Source organism: Montipora foliosa, chromosome 12 (assembly GCF_036669935.1).
Source record: "Montipora foliosa isolate CH-2021 chromosome 12, ASM3666993v2, whole genome shotgun sequence".
In the NCBI taxonomy this organism is placed as follows: domain Eukaryota; kingdom Metazoa; phylum Cnidaria; class Anthozoa; order Scleractinia; family Acroporidae; genus Montipora; species Montipora foliosa.
Genome location: NC_090880.1, coordinates 33,383,547 through 33,401,048, shown reverse-complemented (window position 1 = coordinate 33,401,048; position 17,502 = coordinate 33,383,547). Strand labels below are relative to the sequence as shown.

General features: G+C 41.0%; 2 protein-coding genes across 4 annotated transcripts in view; both read left to right on the top strand.

Moving 5' to 3' along the window:
* The window catches only part of LOC137980478 (mitogen-activated protein kinase-binding protein 1-like), a 47,432-nt gene extending 36,162 nt beyond the window's left edge, over positions 1-11,270 (top strand). For both annotated transcript variants that reach the window (XM_068827938.1, XM_068827939.1), the window contains 5 exons: positions 150-224; positions 674-907; positions 1,560-2,997; positions 3,654-3,742; positions 10,270-11,270. In XM_068827938.1, the coding sequence (XP_068684039.1) occupies positions 150-224; positions 674-907; positions 1,560-2,997; positions 3,654-3,742; positions 10,270-10,620 (2,187 nt within the window). In that variant the 3' untranslated portion in view covers positions 10,621-11,270. The remainder of the gene's footprint in view (positions 1-149; positions 225-673; positions 908-1,559; positions 2,998-3,653; positions 3,743-10,269) is intronic.
* A 3,979-nt stretch (positions 11,271-15,249) lies between these two features.
* Positions 15,250-17,502, top strand: LOC137978508 (bifunctional protein GlmU-like). Of its 2 annotated transcripts, none has more exons than XM_068825479.1 (3): positions 15,250-15,403; positions 15,722-15,995; positions 17,195-17,502. In XM_068825479.1, the coding sequence occupies exons 1-3, from the start codon at positions 15,264-15,266 to the stop codon at positions 17,432-17,434; spliced, it is 654 nt and encodes a 217-aa protein (XP_068681580.1). In that variant the 5' UTR covers positions 15,250-15,263; the 3' UTR covers positions 17,435-17,502. The 2 variants fall into 2 exon arrangements, with proteins under 2 accessions (XP_068681580.1, XP_068681581.1); XM_068825480.1 differs by having other exon boundaries at positions 15,312-15,504.

The following is a 17,502-nucleotide window of genomic DNA, read 5'->3' as shown; positions in this document are numbered from 1 at the left end:
AGACTCCTTTATTTTCTAAATTAAATTGGTCAGTCAAATTTCAGCGAGTTACTAAAATCTACTGTCAGGTGCAGTTTAAAGGCGTATTCAGAGCTTACTGTAACTTGTCGCTTCTGTCGCCGTTAATCCCGATTTCACTTTTTGATCAGTCGAAGCAGGATTTCCAAAGACGCAAGGAGGAAATGGCGCAAGCAGTAGAGGCTACTAGAAAACGACTGGAAGCTGTAAGTCAAGTGTCAACTTTTGTTTAGTAACACTAACATCTCAGCATTTGTGGTGCTTGGTGTAACCAATGTTAGGTACTAACAAGTGAGTTGAAGTAGACTCTCCACAAGTCGACCCTTTTTTGTATCAAATTCGGAGGTGTCGAGTTGTTCCGCAAATATTTTAACTGACTTTGCATAACGTTGCCGCGAAAGTTATCTTGAGGACGTCATATCACTTCCGGTTTAGGGGAAATACTTACAGCTTCAATGGCTGCCCTCCAAGGAACTCACATCCACAATATCTGTTTCTCATGCTAATGTCTAACCAATCTTGAAGAGAAACAGTATGTGTACTACCATTTGAAGCCACCGAAGACCTTTTACTTGTTGACGTCAGTAATAAAAAACAATAACTGGCTGTAGTTCTAGTCTGTTAGCTTTGAACGAAATGATTAACTTTCTTTTAGCTGGGATGGAAAGCTAAGGAAGACATCTTAAGGAAATTACCAACAAGTAGTCCAACCACTGCAGCTGCAGCTTCCAGTACTAGTACAGTCACATCAACAACTAACGTGACCTGTGATTTATCAATTACTAATACTACAGTTGTCACAGCTTCATCTGGTGACCTAGGCAATTCCGTCGTGTCCACAGTCGCAGAGTCAGGCATCAAGCCATCTGTAATTACTAGCATATTAGAGGTGTGTGTTGCTCCAGACCATTTTATATATTTTTCTGTTCAGTGTTCTGCTCAATAGGATCCCCTTTCCTTGCATTCGCCTGTACTCGTTACCAAAGAATTTAATAGTCTTCAGATAGAGGAAATTTAAGTACGTCCTCGAGCAGTGGCAGGACGACACTGGGCCGCTGTTAATCGGATTGCTAAATCTTCCCGTAAGAACGGCGAGTCATATGCCAGTGCCATATCTTGGCTTAGAATACGCATATTTATTTGAAATCCTAAGATCAGTCCACACATGTGTTCGAGGGTCTAGCATCCATTTTCAGAAGAATGCGGAGTTTTGAGATGACTTTACTGTTAATGCAAGGAATGCGGGATTTTTTACTTTAGTATTTATTATGATTTTTAGAGTAGTTTTTAGTTTTGTAGTTGACCGTGTATTATATTTAGTGCTGTAGAGTTAATCAGATCTTCCAAATATTGTCGGCGCTATAATGAACCCATTCAACGGATCGCAAGCAGCTATAAATTAAAGTGAAAAAAGAAAACGTGAACCGTAAATTCAGTACGTGACTCCAACTCAGTTGTTAAGAGGTACTTGGTGTATGTGGGTTTCCACCTTTTGCTTTGTTGAATAATGGATCAGTGTTTGCTATGTCTTTGTCTTTTAGACGCGTCTGTCTGACGCGAGTGACGATAAGGGCACCGCGCGAGAAGAAAAAGATCAGTCGGTCAATAAAGAGATCGCAGCTGGTGACAAAAAAGAAAGTGCATCCAAGGAAGAAGAAGAGAGTGAAAAATCTAAACGCTCTGCGTCTCATTTGATCTCGTTCTTTAGTCAGTCAAAATCGTCCAAGAGCAAGGAAAAAGAGAACACAAAAGAGAAGGACAAATCAAAATCAAAAGAAAAAGGAAAATCCACTCCTCCTTCTCTGGAGAAAAAAATGTCGGAAGCTAAATCATTTCTTGGGAGTAAACTTGAGCGTCAGGGTTCTACTTCCAGTATCAACTCACAAAAATCTGAAGGGAAATCTTGGCGAAAGTCTTTAGGAATTCTAGGAGGGAGTTCGAAACATGATAAGGAAGATAAACATAAAAAGAATGCAAATCTCGAAACTGATACTCCTATCGAAGCGTCAACAGAACGTTCGACTGAAAGTGCGTCGCTTAAGGAAGAGAAGAGTTCTTCAAAGTCTTCAAGAACGGATAATAAGGAAGAAAAATCAAACAAAAAGCGACGAAGTTCCACTCCGACAGCTGAGTTACTGAAGAAAAACTCGCAAAGGGCGCCAATAGCGCAAGACAGCGACGGTTTGAAAACGGTGATACAAGGTAACGAATTTCCGCAAAACAGTTCAATGAAGTTGATACAAACGGAAGGTAAGGAGGAAAGATCCAACAAAAAACGACGAAGTTCATCTCCGACAGTAGAGTTCCTTAAGAAAAATCCGACAACAGCTGTTCACAAAAATGGTAAAACAGATAGTAACACCACTTCTTCCTCAAAAAATAATGTGCAATTAAGAGATAAAAAAGGACGTCTAACAGCTGACAACAGGAGGCTAAAAGCGAGATCTCTTGGTGATATAAGTGATACACTTCACAAGGTGGAAGTTTCAATTTTAGATCCAACTGTTCCTCCCTCAAGAACAGTGGACACCATGGATATTCCGGATCAGAGGACACAGCATATCAAACAACCAATGTCAACCAATATTGTGTTGAAGTATCGTAGTGAAGACGTGCACGATGATGATCCATTGAAGGACCAGATTATTGGTAACGATGCTTTAAAAAATCCCATCTCTGGAGGGGATAGTTCACCAGAACATGACCCAGAAACATCTGGTAGCAGGGAGATATCGGCTCTAGACCCTGCTCTTGTGAAGAAATCTGGTAATCAAGAGAGTATCAATTTTACATCGGCTTCCGAAAAAAAATTGGGGAGAGGGCGGGAGTCGAGTTTTTTGTCAGACATCAGTGAATTGTCAGCTGAGTTGTCAGCCGCTATTGCGTCACCACCACCGAAGCCAATCAGATTATCTGAATCGAACCTGTTAAGCAGTGGCCCACCATTGAACAACACACGAGCACTTGTTAATGATGGCGGTAAGAAACCCAGTATGATGTACATTTAAATTTCGATTTACAATTTGCATGCTCAGTTAGTTATCTTTTTATTTGCTCTCTCGGATAGTGATAACGATGATGATGTTGATAATAGAATAATGTTAACAGTAATATTTATCATAATAACTGTGACTGTTGTTGTTATGATCGGTTTAGACTATTGTTTGTAATTGTATTTTATTTCTTACTGCTATGAGCATGAGTCATCTTAAGGTCGACCCAAACAATTCATCTTATTCATCCTATGTTCTCTTTATCCTTGTGTACTTCTCGCAGCCAAAAAACGTCGAACGTAATTCGCCGAAGGTGCTGGATAAATTACTGGTTTACCTTGACCTTTTAGCGGACTCAACAGCCTGTTAATTGTGAGCCTGAGCCAGTGAGAGTAGCTTAAGTAACTTATTTTATTCATCTTGTGAATTTAGACGTATATTTAAACTGTCGAATGTAGTCGGATATTCGACGTGATCTGTCGAAGATCCGCCACGATTCGCGTTTGGAAGAATTGAACTTAAATAAACGTCGATCTTCACATGCTACATTTTCCCTTCAGTTAGATTCGGAACGTTTTCAAACCGGGCGTTCTAGGTACTTTCTTTCACTTCTAAATACGAGAGAAACACTTTTTTTATTAGATGAGAAAGTCGTTGATCAAGACATGTGTCAGGAAGCTTTGGGAAACTTTGTGAAATCTTTTGAAAACGTCATGGATCTTTATTCACGGGTAAGCAAAGATGTCCACCTTTGATTTCACCAGTAAACTAATTTTATGTGCGATCCGGTGATGAATGTGCAAAGATGTCCAGTGTAGAGTAACAAGTTACATAAGTCACATCGGGTTTTATACATTTAGGCAGTCTTAATTTATTTTTATTTTCAGATATTTTTATAACGACGAAGTAATAATTTCTTAGTAAAACATTTAGTTAGAAAAACGGGCGATAAAAAATAAGAAGAACGACGTTTTGACCGTTCCACGGTCATTTTCAAGTTCAAGTTCATGGATTAACAGTTCCGCATATATACAATTTCTGAAACAATGGAATGAAAGGTAAAAAGCTAAGTATTTACATACGAACAATAAAAATAACAGAATACCAAAATGAAGTGCAAATAAGAGGTGAAGAGAATGAAAAGTATTAGAAGTGTGAAGCAAACAGCTATGCGGGGATGGAATTACTCTGTTTGATTAAAAATTAAACCAAAATTAAACAAGCACAGTGATTCCGTCCGCGGAAAGCTGTTTGCTCAACACTTCTAATAGTTTTCAGTCTCTTCACCTCTTATTGCTGGCGAGCCTTAGCGAGGGAGCAGCCTATTCTTCATGTTAGCGAAAAAAATCAGAATTTGTGGAATGTAAGATCGGAAGCATGCGCAGTCGATTGTGGAGTTTTATGTCTATAATCCGGGGTATTGATACCCGTGATGACGTCACGTGAACGTGAAGGGAATCATCTTAGGGCCGATTTACACGGTACGACTTTTTCGCGTGCGACAAGGGCTTACGACAGGCCCACGACATGATTTACGATTGTTGTGTGCGTCAGAAAAAATGTCGTAGCATTTTAAAATGTGTTTTAAAACGCTGCGGCAATCGTAAGTCATGTCGTAGGCGGGTTTTGCTAAAAGCAGGCCCGGCGGCCCGGCGGCCCGGAGGCCCACACAGTTTTGTTGTCCAGCGGTAAATCCACGCACATGCACAGATTTTCATCGGGTTTGGGCGCGCAAATGGAAAACGGTGAGTTTGAATTCGTTTATCATTTTAATAATCATTTCAATCTTTTCTTTCGTTGCATGTTGCCAAGTGAAAAACGTTGCCATTCTCAGTTGTTTTCGTCTGTTTACAACAACAAACAGAAACAAGGATTCAAGTGATTAAAATACTAAACGAATTCAAACTCACCGTCGTCCATTTTGCTCGCCCAAACCCGATGCAGATCTGTGGATACACGTGGGCATACATGGGTATATAGGGGTATACATGGGTATATAAGGGTATTCATGGGTATATAGGGGTTTATAAGGGTATGTAAGGGTATACATGGGTATATACGGTTAATTATTTAAATGTATTATAATATACGCGTGGGAATACATTTTAATTTAAATACACTATAATAGGGGATACATGAAGTACCTAGGATACACGTGAATTTACCGCTGGACAAAACAAACTGTGAAAAATCAGGACTGGGCTACCGGGCCTCCGGGACGTCGGGCCGTCGCGGGCCGTGGGCCGCGGGCCTGCTTTTAGCAAAACCCTGTCGTAGGCCTGTCGTGAGCTTGTCGCATGCGACAAAATCGTATCGTGTAAATCGCCCCTTACAGCCTCACAGCCTTCGAGTTGAGTACTTTTCTAGTGGCTCGTCATTGGTCATCATTCAACCGTACATGTTCAGTCTTTGAACCTCTTACATTTGACCAACGAGTCAATTTGTTCTTCAATTTGTTCTTCAATCAGTTTTCGAGCTAAACCACGAGCAGTCGTCCTTCTTTCCTCAGAACAACGCACGACGGGTGAAATTATTATTTTATGCAAATGCTAGTGGTAACGAGATGCTTCCGTGAAGCATACACTGGGTTGCCTGTGGTACGTAATACAGAAAATCAGAAGGCACTGAATTGCGTGGTATTGAAATACAGCATTCCAGTCTCTGAAGAATAACAAATAAAAGAGAAGCGAGAAACATTGGCTTCGGGGCTGACATGTTGATAATTTTCAAGTTCCCTCACAACTTCGTTTTACCACAAGTGTGCCCTCTGAGCATCTGACAGCTTTGTAATACTAAAGTTCACTGAAGTTAAGCCCTGCCGGGCGGGTTAGTGTTAGGATGGGAGACCAAAACAATAAACCCCTCCAAGATACCGCGTTTTTGTAAGTTTCTTTTTCTGTCAAGTGTTATAAAGTTTGACAATGAAATGAGCGAAGTCAAAACAAAGATCACAATCGCCCAAGTCTTGTTTATGCAAAGTCAAAATTTACTCTCCAAGACGCGTACGACGTTATTTATCACCAGGTAATTCCATCATTTTGGAAATAGCAGCTACTTTTTTATTCATCTGCGTCACCAGTTTTCACTGATTTTGGGGCTCATTTTGTTGAAACTCAAGCACGCTTCCAACAGGCCTGTGAACCCTTCCTGCTTACAGAGCAATACTAAAAAATTTCTCCCATATCACATTTCAACCTTAAGCTCGAAAATTCACTACACCACATGATATTATAATTCACAAAGACAGAAAATACCACAGAATCCTTTTCCAGCGAAAAATTTATTGAAACAAACAACATATTTGCTCTTATAGGCGAAAACCTCTTCCTATTTCATTGCGTGCGTGAAGACAAGAAACTCAATCGTGTCAAATTACCATGTACTTCGGGTAAATAGAGCTCACTTTGATTTCGTCCCGAGGGGCGATAGATTGTTGTCGAAGTCCAGTACTCGTCGCTTTTGAGCTTCCTCCCTAGTTTATCCTAGTGACTTTCCATTATTGAGCTCCATAAGGGTATATTTTGTTTAAGGATCCACTAAAACGCCATTCGCGTTACATGACTTTCGACGCCATTGCAGGCTAAGTTAATGATTCTACTGTGTCCACTAGAGAAATCTACGCAGTTCCACTATCCTCTCGATCCTAAGAAAATACGCGCAGAAGGCTCTATACACAAAGACACCACTTACCAGGGGAGTGACATGCAAGACTTTTACCGACACGGGAAAAAAAAAACTAAAAAAAAGAAAAAAAAGAAAACAAACAAACTAAACGCAGACCTCGACTGGGTTTGCCCATAGGCAACCCAGTAAAAACGAGGCGTGTCACGCAATCTCGCGCTCTACTATGTCAAAGAAAAATAAGAGACTACTCGCAGTGTATTCTCAAGCACGACAATCAATTTAAATTGTGGTTTGCTCAACTACGCTCAGCATTTCTCAAAAGGTAACTCTTTTGCTGGAAAGGGGACAGAAATTTGAGAAGAACAGAAGTTTAAATTCAAAGAATGAACTGACATGCCATTGTTTTGAAATTATTCCTTTGCTTGTAAAATAGTAACGCCTGTCACACAGGCTAACGATATGCACATTTCTTCGCTCTTTTAATGCTTTCACGCACATTTCCGGTACCCTCTTGCTTCAAACATTTGCAGCTGTTTTAAAATAAATACCAGTCACTGCTCCCAGTTTCCACGCCAGCGCCAGCACTCACTTTCACATTGAAATTCCAAGTTTACACTTCATTTTCGCTTTCTGTTATTTTTATTGTTCGTATGTAAATACTTATCTTTTTACCTTTCATTCCATTGTTTCAGAAATTGTATATATGCGGAATTTTTTATCCATGAACTTGAACTTCAAAATGACCGTGGGACGGTCGAAACGTCGTTCTTCTTATTTTTTATCGCTCGTTTTTATAACTATTTTTTTTATGGCTAGTCTGCTTACCATACGATGAGTCCGTCCTGCTCATTGCCATACATTCTGAGTCTGTTTTTTCGTGCTTTCAATCAGTTGTCGCTCTTTTTTGCCGTTTTTCGTCAACATTATTCAGCCTGCTTTCTCTCGCTCGTGCTTGCTCTTTTATCCGCTGCTCGCCACGCCTGTTGTTGTTTGTCACTGATACCTCGCCTCGTGTTGTCGGTCGTTCTCCTTCACGTTGAGCATTGCTTCCTCGTTGCGGTGTGTAAACTTTTTTTTCTCTCTGTTTCTTCGTTGTATGACGTACTAAAGAAATAATTAGCTTGTTTTTTGCTTATCTTTAGATTTTTTTCTTGTTTTACTAAAACGTAGTGTCAAATGCAGTACGCTGGCCGTGTTATTTCCCGCCAGAAAACTCTGGTTGCCGCTGTGGGACATTTCGCTTATTGGCTTACATGAAGAGTTTAAAAAACTTGGCTCCATCACAAGTCTTTCTCGATTAGTTAGTCTGGTTCACGTTCTACAATATGGGCGAACTATCGTCAAAATAAGTTGGTACGAGCGGTTTCAGAGTGAAAAAAGAGAATGAAAGATTCTCTGTTGCATGCTTTACGTCGTCGTCCTTATGCAGAGGACCGCAAACACACTTGCTAAAATCTGTGCTGCACGTGTAGCACGATTATTTATGCTCTTTTAACCGATGATATGATTGTTTTGTGGCTCTGTCGTAGTCGTAGCCGTCGTCGTTTCTTAAACTCCCTCTTTCACGTTGAGCATCGCTTGCTCGTTGCGGTGTGTTTACTTTTTTTCTCTTCCTCTCTTTGTTCGTTGTATGACGTACTAAAAACTTATTAGCTCGTTTTTTGCTTATCTTCAGAATTTTCTTGTTTTACTTAAACGCAGTGTCAAATTCAGTAGGCTGGCTGTGCAACTCCCGCGAGAAAACGCTGGTTGCAGCTGTCGGACATTTCATGTATTTTCTTACATGAAAGGTTTAAAGTGTGAACGAACGGTAGAAAACGTCACAAATTTTGCATGTTTAATGAGCAAAAACAATAGCTATGCACGCTCTGCACGCGCATTTTTCATTTTTGTCAATTTCTTTCACGTTTTCGGCAAATCTGCGACGTGAAATGACCAATTCACAAGTTTTAAGGCCTGATCAAACGCTCGCAACATTTCAACGCAACATCTTGCAACATGTATTGAACGGGGTGGCCAAACGCACGCAACATTTTCATCATTTTCAACGCAAAATGTCAATGTTCATGTGCCCCAGGCCCCTGGCACGCAAGAAGTGGACCTAACGCGCATGCCCTAGCGCAACAATTTTCCGTGAAGGTGGCCAAACGAGTACAACATCATGCAACATCACAAAATGTTGCACGAAAATTTTGACCGTTTTCAAATTTGATCCAACATATTACAACATATCGCAACACGGTGGCCAAACGTATGCAACGTGTTGTGCCCAACAATGTTGCAAGATGTTGGGTTGAAATGTTGCGAGCGTTTGGCCAGGCCTTTCCGCAGAAAGTGAACGCAAGGCAGTGAATTTGAATTTTCTGTCGTAGCTTCAACACCGCACGTCCTAATTCAGTTCCTGGAAAGTTGCGCTAGTTTTTAGAAGTTAGACAAACCGACATAATGACTACAAAGATTAATCATCCTGAACTTGCAATTTGAAATGACGTTTTCGTTACCGTCGCGTCGTAGATCTTAAACTCCGTATAAGGGAATTTAAGAAACGATGACAGCTACGGCAACGCCAACGCCAAAAGGTAGTAATATTATTGGTTAAAAGAACCAAAATGATCGTGCTGCACGTGCAACAAGCAGTTTTGAACATTTCTCTCCCGTTTTCGTCAAAAGTACTACGTGAAATGACCAAATTTAAGGTTTTGACGACAATGTGGACAAACTACAGTGAATCTTTCAGTCTCATTCTTTACTTCAAATCCGTCCGTACCAATCCAGTTATAGGACACTTCGACCACATTGTATAATATAAACAAGATTGAATAATCATGAAATACTTATAACAGTTGAAACGTACATTTTGAAGTCACGTTTTCGTCGCCGTAACCGTCGTGTTTTCTTAAACTCCCTCATAAGCCGCCGTGGTTTCCCTACTCCCTAATTAAACTTTCTAGCATCGATGCGTTACCATGTTTTCTTAACCATGGGTCTCTGCGCTAAAATCTTTTTTTTAAAAAAACAAAGAGGGAAGTGACCCTGTTACTCACCGGGACAATGGACCATTTTCGAGTTCTCACGGCTGGACTGGATCTAGCATGAAATGGAGGCTAATGTGGGCAAGTCTTTTCAAATGCAAATTAATTTTTGCCGCATTAGCCTCCATTTCATGCTAGATCCAGTCCAACCGTTAGAATACGAAACTGGCCGATTAAAGCGAGTTTCTCCCACAAACACAACAAGCACCTGAAAAATTCAAGCGGCATCAACGGAATTCGAACCCATGACCTCCGCGATGCCAGTGCAATGCTCTACCAAGTGAGATATAAAGCCAATCAGTTGTGAGCAGATAAGGGCCATGATCACTTCTTTCTTTCGTCTGTAACCCGCACTTCAAATATGCATTTGTCATTCACCAAAATCATTCCAATTCGCTATCCACCCTTCGAACAACTGGGGCCAGCCAGGACTAGCTTAATATTCTTGTAAATATCGATTTCTGATGGTTGAAAATGACTGTCGAAATTTGGCGTCAAGTTGGTTACGCGGTACTTTATAGTGATGCTTATTGTACTGAACACTTTACAAGTGGGTCGTTAGTTTCAAAACTGAGTTTATAGAAATCCATTTTTTATTGCAGTTGCTGACCAATGAACCGTCTGAAGAAAGTAATCGTCTTCTGTCGTTTTTCTCAAGCACGTTCTCAACGGTTGAGGAGCAGATCCACCAGTCACGTGTTCGAAGGAGACAGTGGGAACTTTCCTCCCTCCCCAGCGGAAATTCTGACAGAGATACCAGGCCTCCTGGCTTGATGATGAGCAGGTCAACTGGCAATCTTGATACAATCTCTTCAACTGCTATATCTCGGCGGCGACGACACTCTGAGGTTTCGATTTCCGCTATCCCTGAAGTGGAAGCAGAATTGCATGAAGTGCTATTGGATTACTCTAAGAGATTAATGGAAATTGTCGTCCCAAAGATAAACAAGTGACTTGAATGTCTACTTTAGGGGTGGATAATTATATTTTTTGACCAGTGTATGCCACTGGAACTCAGTTCTTGGACAATACCTTCTACGCATTCAGGTCTGGAGTAGAAACCGAAACTTTCTACCCTATTCTAGATTTCTCCAATACAGTATAAAAAGGTTTGCTAAATTTGAAGTTCTGATCATTTAAGCTACTAGCCTCTAATTTCCAGTATTTTAGACACTGTTGGACTGTTTCTAGTGCAGCTCCCCTTTATTTCTGTACCCTTTCTCACATTCCTAGTAAAGTTTGTTCACAGAGGCTCTTACAGAAGTCGCATTAAGCGACGAAGACAATTTAAAACGCTGCAAAATAATATAGAGCATAAGGAAAATCAACAGCTATTAAGAATGAATATCATCTAAGTTTTAATGACAGACACAAATGCAATACTTAATCGTGCATTCTTTATCCTCACTTGAAGAACGTTGTCACCAATCGATTTATCAATTTACAGGGTACACTCTTCTTTTATTGAACAACGCAAACAAGATACAGAAAAACCCACGTAGGAAAGCGCGAGACTTTCCATGTAGACCCTCTTAACATGAAGAAACAATTTTTTAGGTTTTGAAAGCTTTTTTATTTTGCAAACTCAAATCAAAATTAAAAATTTATTAATCAAAGAAAGCACACTGATGCCCTTAACTGTAATAGGGTTTGTATTTTTTTTAATTGCGGCCATTTAGAGTGTGTGGGCTATTTATAAAAATAATAAACCACTCCAGCAACTAGTGGCATTATTCTTACAAAAAAAAAAAGAATCCTATTTAGTCTTATTTATCAAGTATGGAATTTATATCAGAACTTTTTGAGGCTAATTATGTAGGTACTCTTATTCGGGGGTTTCTACTGTAATCTCAAAATACTTAAGCTTCTGCAAATTTATACTTTTAAAGGGACCTTTGAAGTCGCCTATGTTTTCGTCGCTTAAAACTCCTTAATTTCTGTGAACAAGTCAATTAACGGCTTGTGGTTAAAGTTAGGGTTTTTATTCCAAATTTTGACCGATCATTGGGGATGCTGACAACGCCGTGGCTCAGCGAAATTAAACTGAGAACAGTAGCTGAAATCCTCACTTGAACTGTTTATTCGTTGTTCAACATGCAATTCTTCATCGAACTGTCAAAACCGTAATTACAAGATGCATCACAAACCGGGACCTCCAGAATCAAATTCAGCAAACGATGAGCGTTCCAAGTCTAATCTTTAAAATCATCTCCTCGTTAGAGTCCAAGTGGCATAAAATCGCTCCTGAGGCCGTGTGAATCCAGGTTCCTATGATTTGGAGGATGCAACTCGCGCATCTCTCTTCTGAAATACCGTTTTCTGAGACACCTATATAATTAGGACTAGCCAATCAATGCTCCATGTGTCCGATTACGTCACATGTGTATAAATTAATTTTTGTCTTGATGTGGAAAATATCAATCAAAAAATGACTAGGTTCGAGATAACGAAGTTAAGTTGGAAAGAAAATAAAAGAAATGAAGGTCGCAGGCCCTCGTTTTCTACCAGCCATATCGTGTTATAGTTCATTATAATGTAACACTCTCATTTAAATGATATTGGAATACCTGCAACAAATCGTTTTATTTCCAAAGGGTTTGAATTGGGTACAACATTGAGTTAGCCAATTTGGTCCATTACCCTGTATTGAATAATACAGTTGCTGGTATCGGATCGCATCGCCCACAATAAAGTTAACTCGCCTACTTGTTCGAAGTATTTTCGCCCATCGATAAGTTAACTCGCGTATTCTATCATTGACTGGATTGTACCACAAATACATACATTAGCGCCCTTCATATTCATCTACAACTACATGTTCCAGCACTCCGCTTAAGTCCCCTACTCATCTCGAATAGTGTGTGTTCTTGAACGTCCCACAGGGAACTTACGAACATATAATATATTTATGAGACGGGGCCTACGATTTATAGTCCTTATCCGTACAGATACAGATGAAGTCACAAAAGAAGTATGGATCCGGCAGGGGTTCGAATCGCCGACCTGCCGCATGGCAGCCCGTTGCTCAACCAACTGAGCAACCGGTGCGCGATGTACGAGAACGACCACAAGTACGAGTTTTCTTTACTGGGCACGCGCATTACGTGTAGAGAACGAAATAGCGATAAAAACGAAGACGTCATCGTACTCCAATCTGAAGGTCGCTAGTAAACCTTGAGGAGAATCCTGCACCGACTTTGCTTGCTATGCAGTTCATGTCCAAGGTACCATACAAATTAGAATGATGGGCAAGTTGGATCCACGCTTGCGCTTCACATAATTTTATGAAAGCGTCGCAAATGTAAATCTCCAAATGCGCTACTCAAAAGATGATTCAATTTATGAAAAATTTCACAAATGTTTAAAGCACCAGTTAATAGTCGTAAAAGTCGCGAGCTACATCTTGAATGACTACATCTCTCTGAATGAAGCCAACAAAAAAACGTTTTTGTGGAAAGTTTGGATCAATTTTGACATTTAGAAGTACGCGAAATGGTAAGAAGCGGTTTTTGTGATGAGCCTGCGTCTGTCTGACCGTCAGGTATTACACAACATCGCGTCTTCATCAAGTTTTTTCGATTTCGCTCGGATTTCTAGCTTTTTTCGCTCGTATTTCGTACTTCTAAACTTTTGGAGTTTAAGGAATTTAATAAATCAATTATTCCATTCGCCTTTGTTGGATACGAGAGGCTGGTTGTAAAACAGTGGATGGCGTTGAACGCGCGCGTTGATTGACTACTCAAACTATCACCCAACTAGTGGACTAATGAAAATCCTGCATTTTGATTGGTTACGCCACTAGAGGACTATTGGTAATAGTCCACGAGTAGCGAAAGGCGTGACGCTTTCTTTCGTTTTAATCGCAAATATATATTTCTTCAACTTGCATTTACTAACTTTGATATTGCCTTTTCTGTCCGGCTAGTTGGGAACTGAACCAAAACAATTAGACCCTTCGCCCTTAAGGGCCACGGGTCAATAGCCCATTCGGCTTCGCCTCATGGGCTATTGACCCGTAGCCCTTGCGGGCTACGGGTCTAATTGTTAACTATTCACCTCCGAGCATTTCGCGCGGAATTTGGGCCCGAAAGTGGTGTAATCTTTGCAGGAATAAATGAGTTAAAATCGTCCTTTTGTGCTCTATTATCTCTCTGTCTTACTATATACTGACGGAACGTTTAAGACATAAAATACTAACACGGTTTCAGAGTGTTTTCTTTTTAAATCATGTCTACTGACTTTTGTCGACTACACATTTAGCACAGGTCAAAGCATGTGTTGAAAAAAACCTGAATCTCATGGAAAAACCAGTTCTACATTTTTCATTTTTAAAACCCAGTTTAATTAAACATGTCTTGTTGGTGTGAATGGGGTATAAGTGTTGGAAGGTTAAACTAGACGCTTCGTGAGCAAACCAGGGGATCGAGCTTGTTGGGAAGCGGTAGGCGAACTCGGTCCAGCAGCAATGTCATTTAATCGGTAAACGACAACGGCTCAAAACGGCAACCCAGTAAACTAAACTCAGGATCACAACTGTCCGAAAAACTCAAAATCTCTCAAAACCTGAAAAAAAGCATACACGATAAACGTACGCATAATGTGCTCACAAAATTAAATTTGTAGTTTCTTACAGCGCTCGAATGCGGCATATTTCTCATCCCGCAGAGCTGCTCTGTCCGGAAACAAAACATTACTCACAGTCGAACCTCCCGTAGGCGACCACCCAAAATGTCAAGCCCACGTGGTCACTTACGGGAGGTGGTCGCTTACGGGAGGTAGTCGCTCCAAAGTTCACCCAGCTTTCCATCCATTTGTGGTGGGTAGAATGAGTACCAGTACTACTGGGGACAAGTTGTGTATACAACGGGATAGGAGTTGCGCCCACCCCTGCCATGAGTTGCGGTAGATGCCGCAAGCCATGGTAGAAGCGTTGAAAAAGGAGCCTTCGGGTTGCCTTCGACTGCGGTCGCCCACTTGTCTTTGTTGTTGCTTGTACTGTATCCATAGTATTTCTAGTGCCCCTTAAAGCTACCAAAGATACCAAAGAATATACTTAGCAATGGAGTGACAGGAAAGACCTATTGCACAACTTTTTTCATTTTCCGAATTTTTTAACGCCGTATCCCACAACCGCGCGCGGCCTGTATTTCGAATTCGACATGGCAGAGGCGAGGTTAGATCTCGTCGGGTCTACTTGAATGTTCATTCAGTAACAGGAAATGTGGTGGACACGGAATGATCTGTTGAGTTTTGGCGATGGAAATACTGCAGGGAATTTGGAAACAACACCTAAGGCCGTGCGCGGTTGTGGGATACGGGGTTAAAATTTCTCTTCCCAGTCCTCCAAATTACGTCACCAGATCACCTGGGGCCGGTTGCTCGAAGCCTGGTTAGTGCAAACCGTTGGTTAAGAGGTGTCAAAACCTATAGGTTTCCATGATATTTAACGCTGGTTAGCGCTAACCATGCTTCGAGCAACCCGAGCCTGGTTTGTACTCAAGACTCGCTTTGAAGAGGAAGCAGACATATGATTTCGGGACTTTCGTTCCCAGATCCCATCGTTTCTCTTAGTGGGCGGGGCCTTTCGCATAAGAAAATGATTGTAGTCCTCTTTTTCCGTTCAGAACGGAATTCGCGAAATGCTCTTACCATTTGCGAGAATCCTTCCGTTTCCAGGTCCTTTTTCACAAGATCGAGTGAAATATGCGGGATGGAATGCTGTGTAGTATTAAAATGGTAAGCGCCATTCTCATCCGGTTGATCAATAAATTCGGAAAATCGCTTAGGTACTTTACCTTTACGCAACGATCATTCAATCCGGATTATTTGGCTAAATGGTAAGCACCCCTGGATTTCACGACTTATGGAGTTCATGTAGTTTTAAACATGGCGGCACTCAGGAGGATTACATTGTGAAGCTTTAAGTAGCTTCTCAGAGAATGTGTCCCTTCGTATCGTAGTTTTAAACAGACATTTTGAAAAAAATTACTTCCGGTTCAAGATTTTATTGTTCACTAGCGAACCAATGAAAAAAATGAATTTCCGTTTTTCTAGTGCGAAGGGCCCGCCGGCCAGGAGAAAAGATGTGATCTTGGAACGAGAGAAGATGGCTTACCAAATCGAAGAAAAGAACCCACTTCCAAGCGGGACGCCAAGCGCGCTATCCTGTTATGCGCTGCGTCTAAAACCTGGACAAGAAATTAAAGAATGCTTGCTTGCTTTTGTAAAGAATGAAAACCTGAAGGCTCCTTTTGTTCTGTCCTGTGTGGGCAGTGTTTCACAAGCTACACTTCGTTTAGCAAATGCTGTGAAAGACAATACCAATGAGGTGAGGCAACATCACTGTGAGGAACCAAAAAGTTCCACAAACAGGGGTAACAGCTCCAGCTTGAATACCTGGCTTCTAATTTACACTACCGGTAATTTGTTACAATGCCTCGTTCTTCAGACGATGCCGCAATAGCTAGTGGCGGGTATTAGGCCATTCCATTTAACAGACACACCTCCCCTATTGAGGGTGTCTTTAAGAGCTTACCCCCTGAGGATATTGAAGATCAAAGTGCCGACACATCTCCTCCTTCAGAAAAAGGGTTGTTAAGGGAAAAGATTAAAGAAACCAAAGAAACCGACTGGGTTACCGCATCCGAAATCACCCACACTTACCCCCTCCCTCCCCCTGGATTTCCAAGCCCCTCAATAGGAATGAGTGGGGGAGGGGGGGGGGGGGGGCTGCGCATAATAAATGGATGGCCCATTCTGAAGTCGTTCCACAAACACTTTTCATGTTGGAGCAAGTCGAGGATTGTTTTCAGACTTCTTTTGTAACTCCTCAGTTTGCTTCATTAACTGCGATGATTGATCACTTTGAGTTACAGGTGGTTTGCAACCAATCTCTAGAGACACCTATAACAATGCAGCAATGTACAATTGCTGGTGGATGAACAAAAGGAGCTAAATTATGAGAGATCTTTTGTTTTCGTCTACCAACATGGCGGCGATGACCAGAGGTCTTTTATCTTGTCTTGTCCACTTGCTTGTCTTTTTACAGCTGTAACGGACACGACAAGTTTTCTTAGAAAACTCAAACGGTAAAGACAGCCTTAAAAATGGACAAGACAAGACAAAAAAGTTTGCTAGCAAGGGAACACATTCACCTGCTTATCATGATAAGTCTCTTAACTGCACCAGGCCACGGAGCTGGAAAGACATTGTTCTCACCATAGTGCCAACCCTTCCAATTTATCAGAATAGTCTTCTTGGTTTGCATCCATGTGACACGACAGCCATGTTGGATGGCAATACAATACAATTTGTTTTTGTAGAATTTGCACGAGAATAAAGTTAAGTTCCCAGCGGAGAGACAGGTTATTGTTCTTGCCATCCAACATAACCGCCGTGATGTCAGGTGCAAACCATCAATAATGCCTATTCAGAATAAACGTTCATGTAGAAAACTGACTGAATAAATTTAATAGTGATTAAATTAGGAAATAAAATGGAAGGTCCTTATCTCCTGTTTTTCGCTAGGTAATTCAAGTCCAGGGAAGGCACGAAATTGTTTCATTGGTCGGAACACTTGCTGGTGCAGCACATCTTCACACTTCCCTTTCAGACCAACATGGGCATGTTATTGGTGGCCATGTTATGGGCAACATGATAGTTTTTACGACTGCTGAAGTTGTGATTGGAAACTGTGATACACTTTCATTTACTCGGGAAATGGATTATGACACTGGTTTTGATGAACTTGTAGTGAAAGAGAGTTAAGAACAACATATGAAATCGGTGTAGAGAAAGCTGGAGTACCTGTCAAAATGTTCTTTTTAAAATCTTAA

Bases quoted from the DNA above. Each gene is read 5' to 3' on its own strand.
- LOC137978508 (XM_068825479.1), top strand. From the start codon at position 15,264: ATGATTGTAGTCCTCTTTTTCCGTTCAGAACGGAATTCGCGAAATGCT. The intron at 15,404-15,721 runs GTAAGCGCCATT...CCGTTTTTCTAG, and splicing joins TGCTGTGTAGTATTAAAATG to TGCGAAGGGCCCGCCGGCCA. The intron at 15,996-17,194 runs GTGAGGCAACAT...GTTTTTCGCTAG, and splicing joins TGAAAGACAATACCAATGAG to GTAATTCAAGTCCAGGGAAG.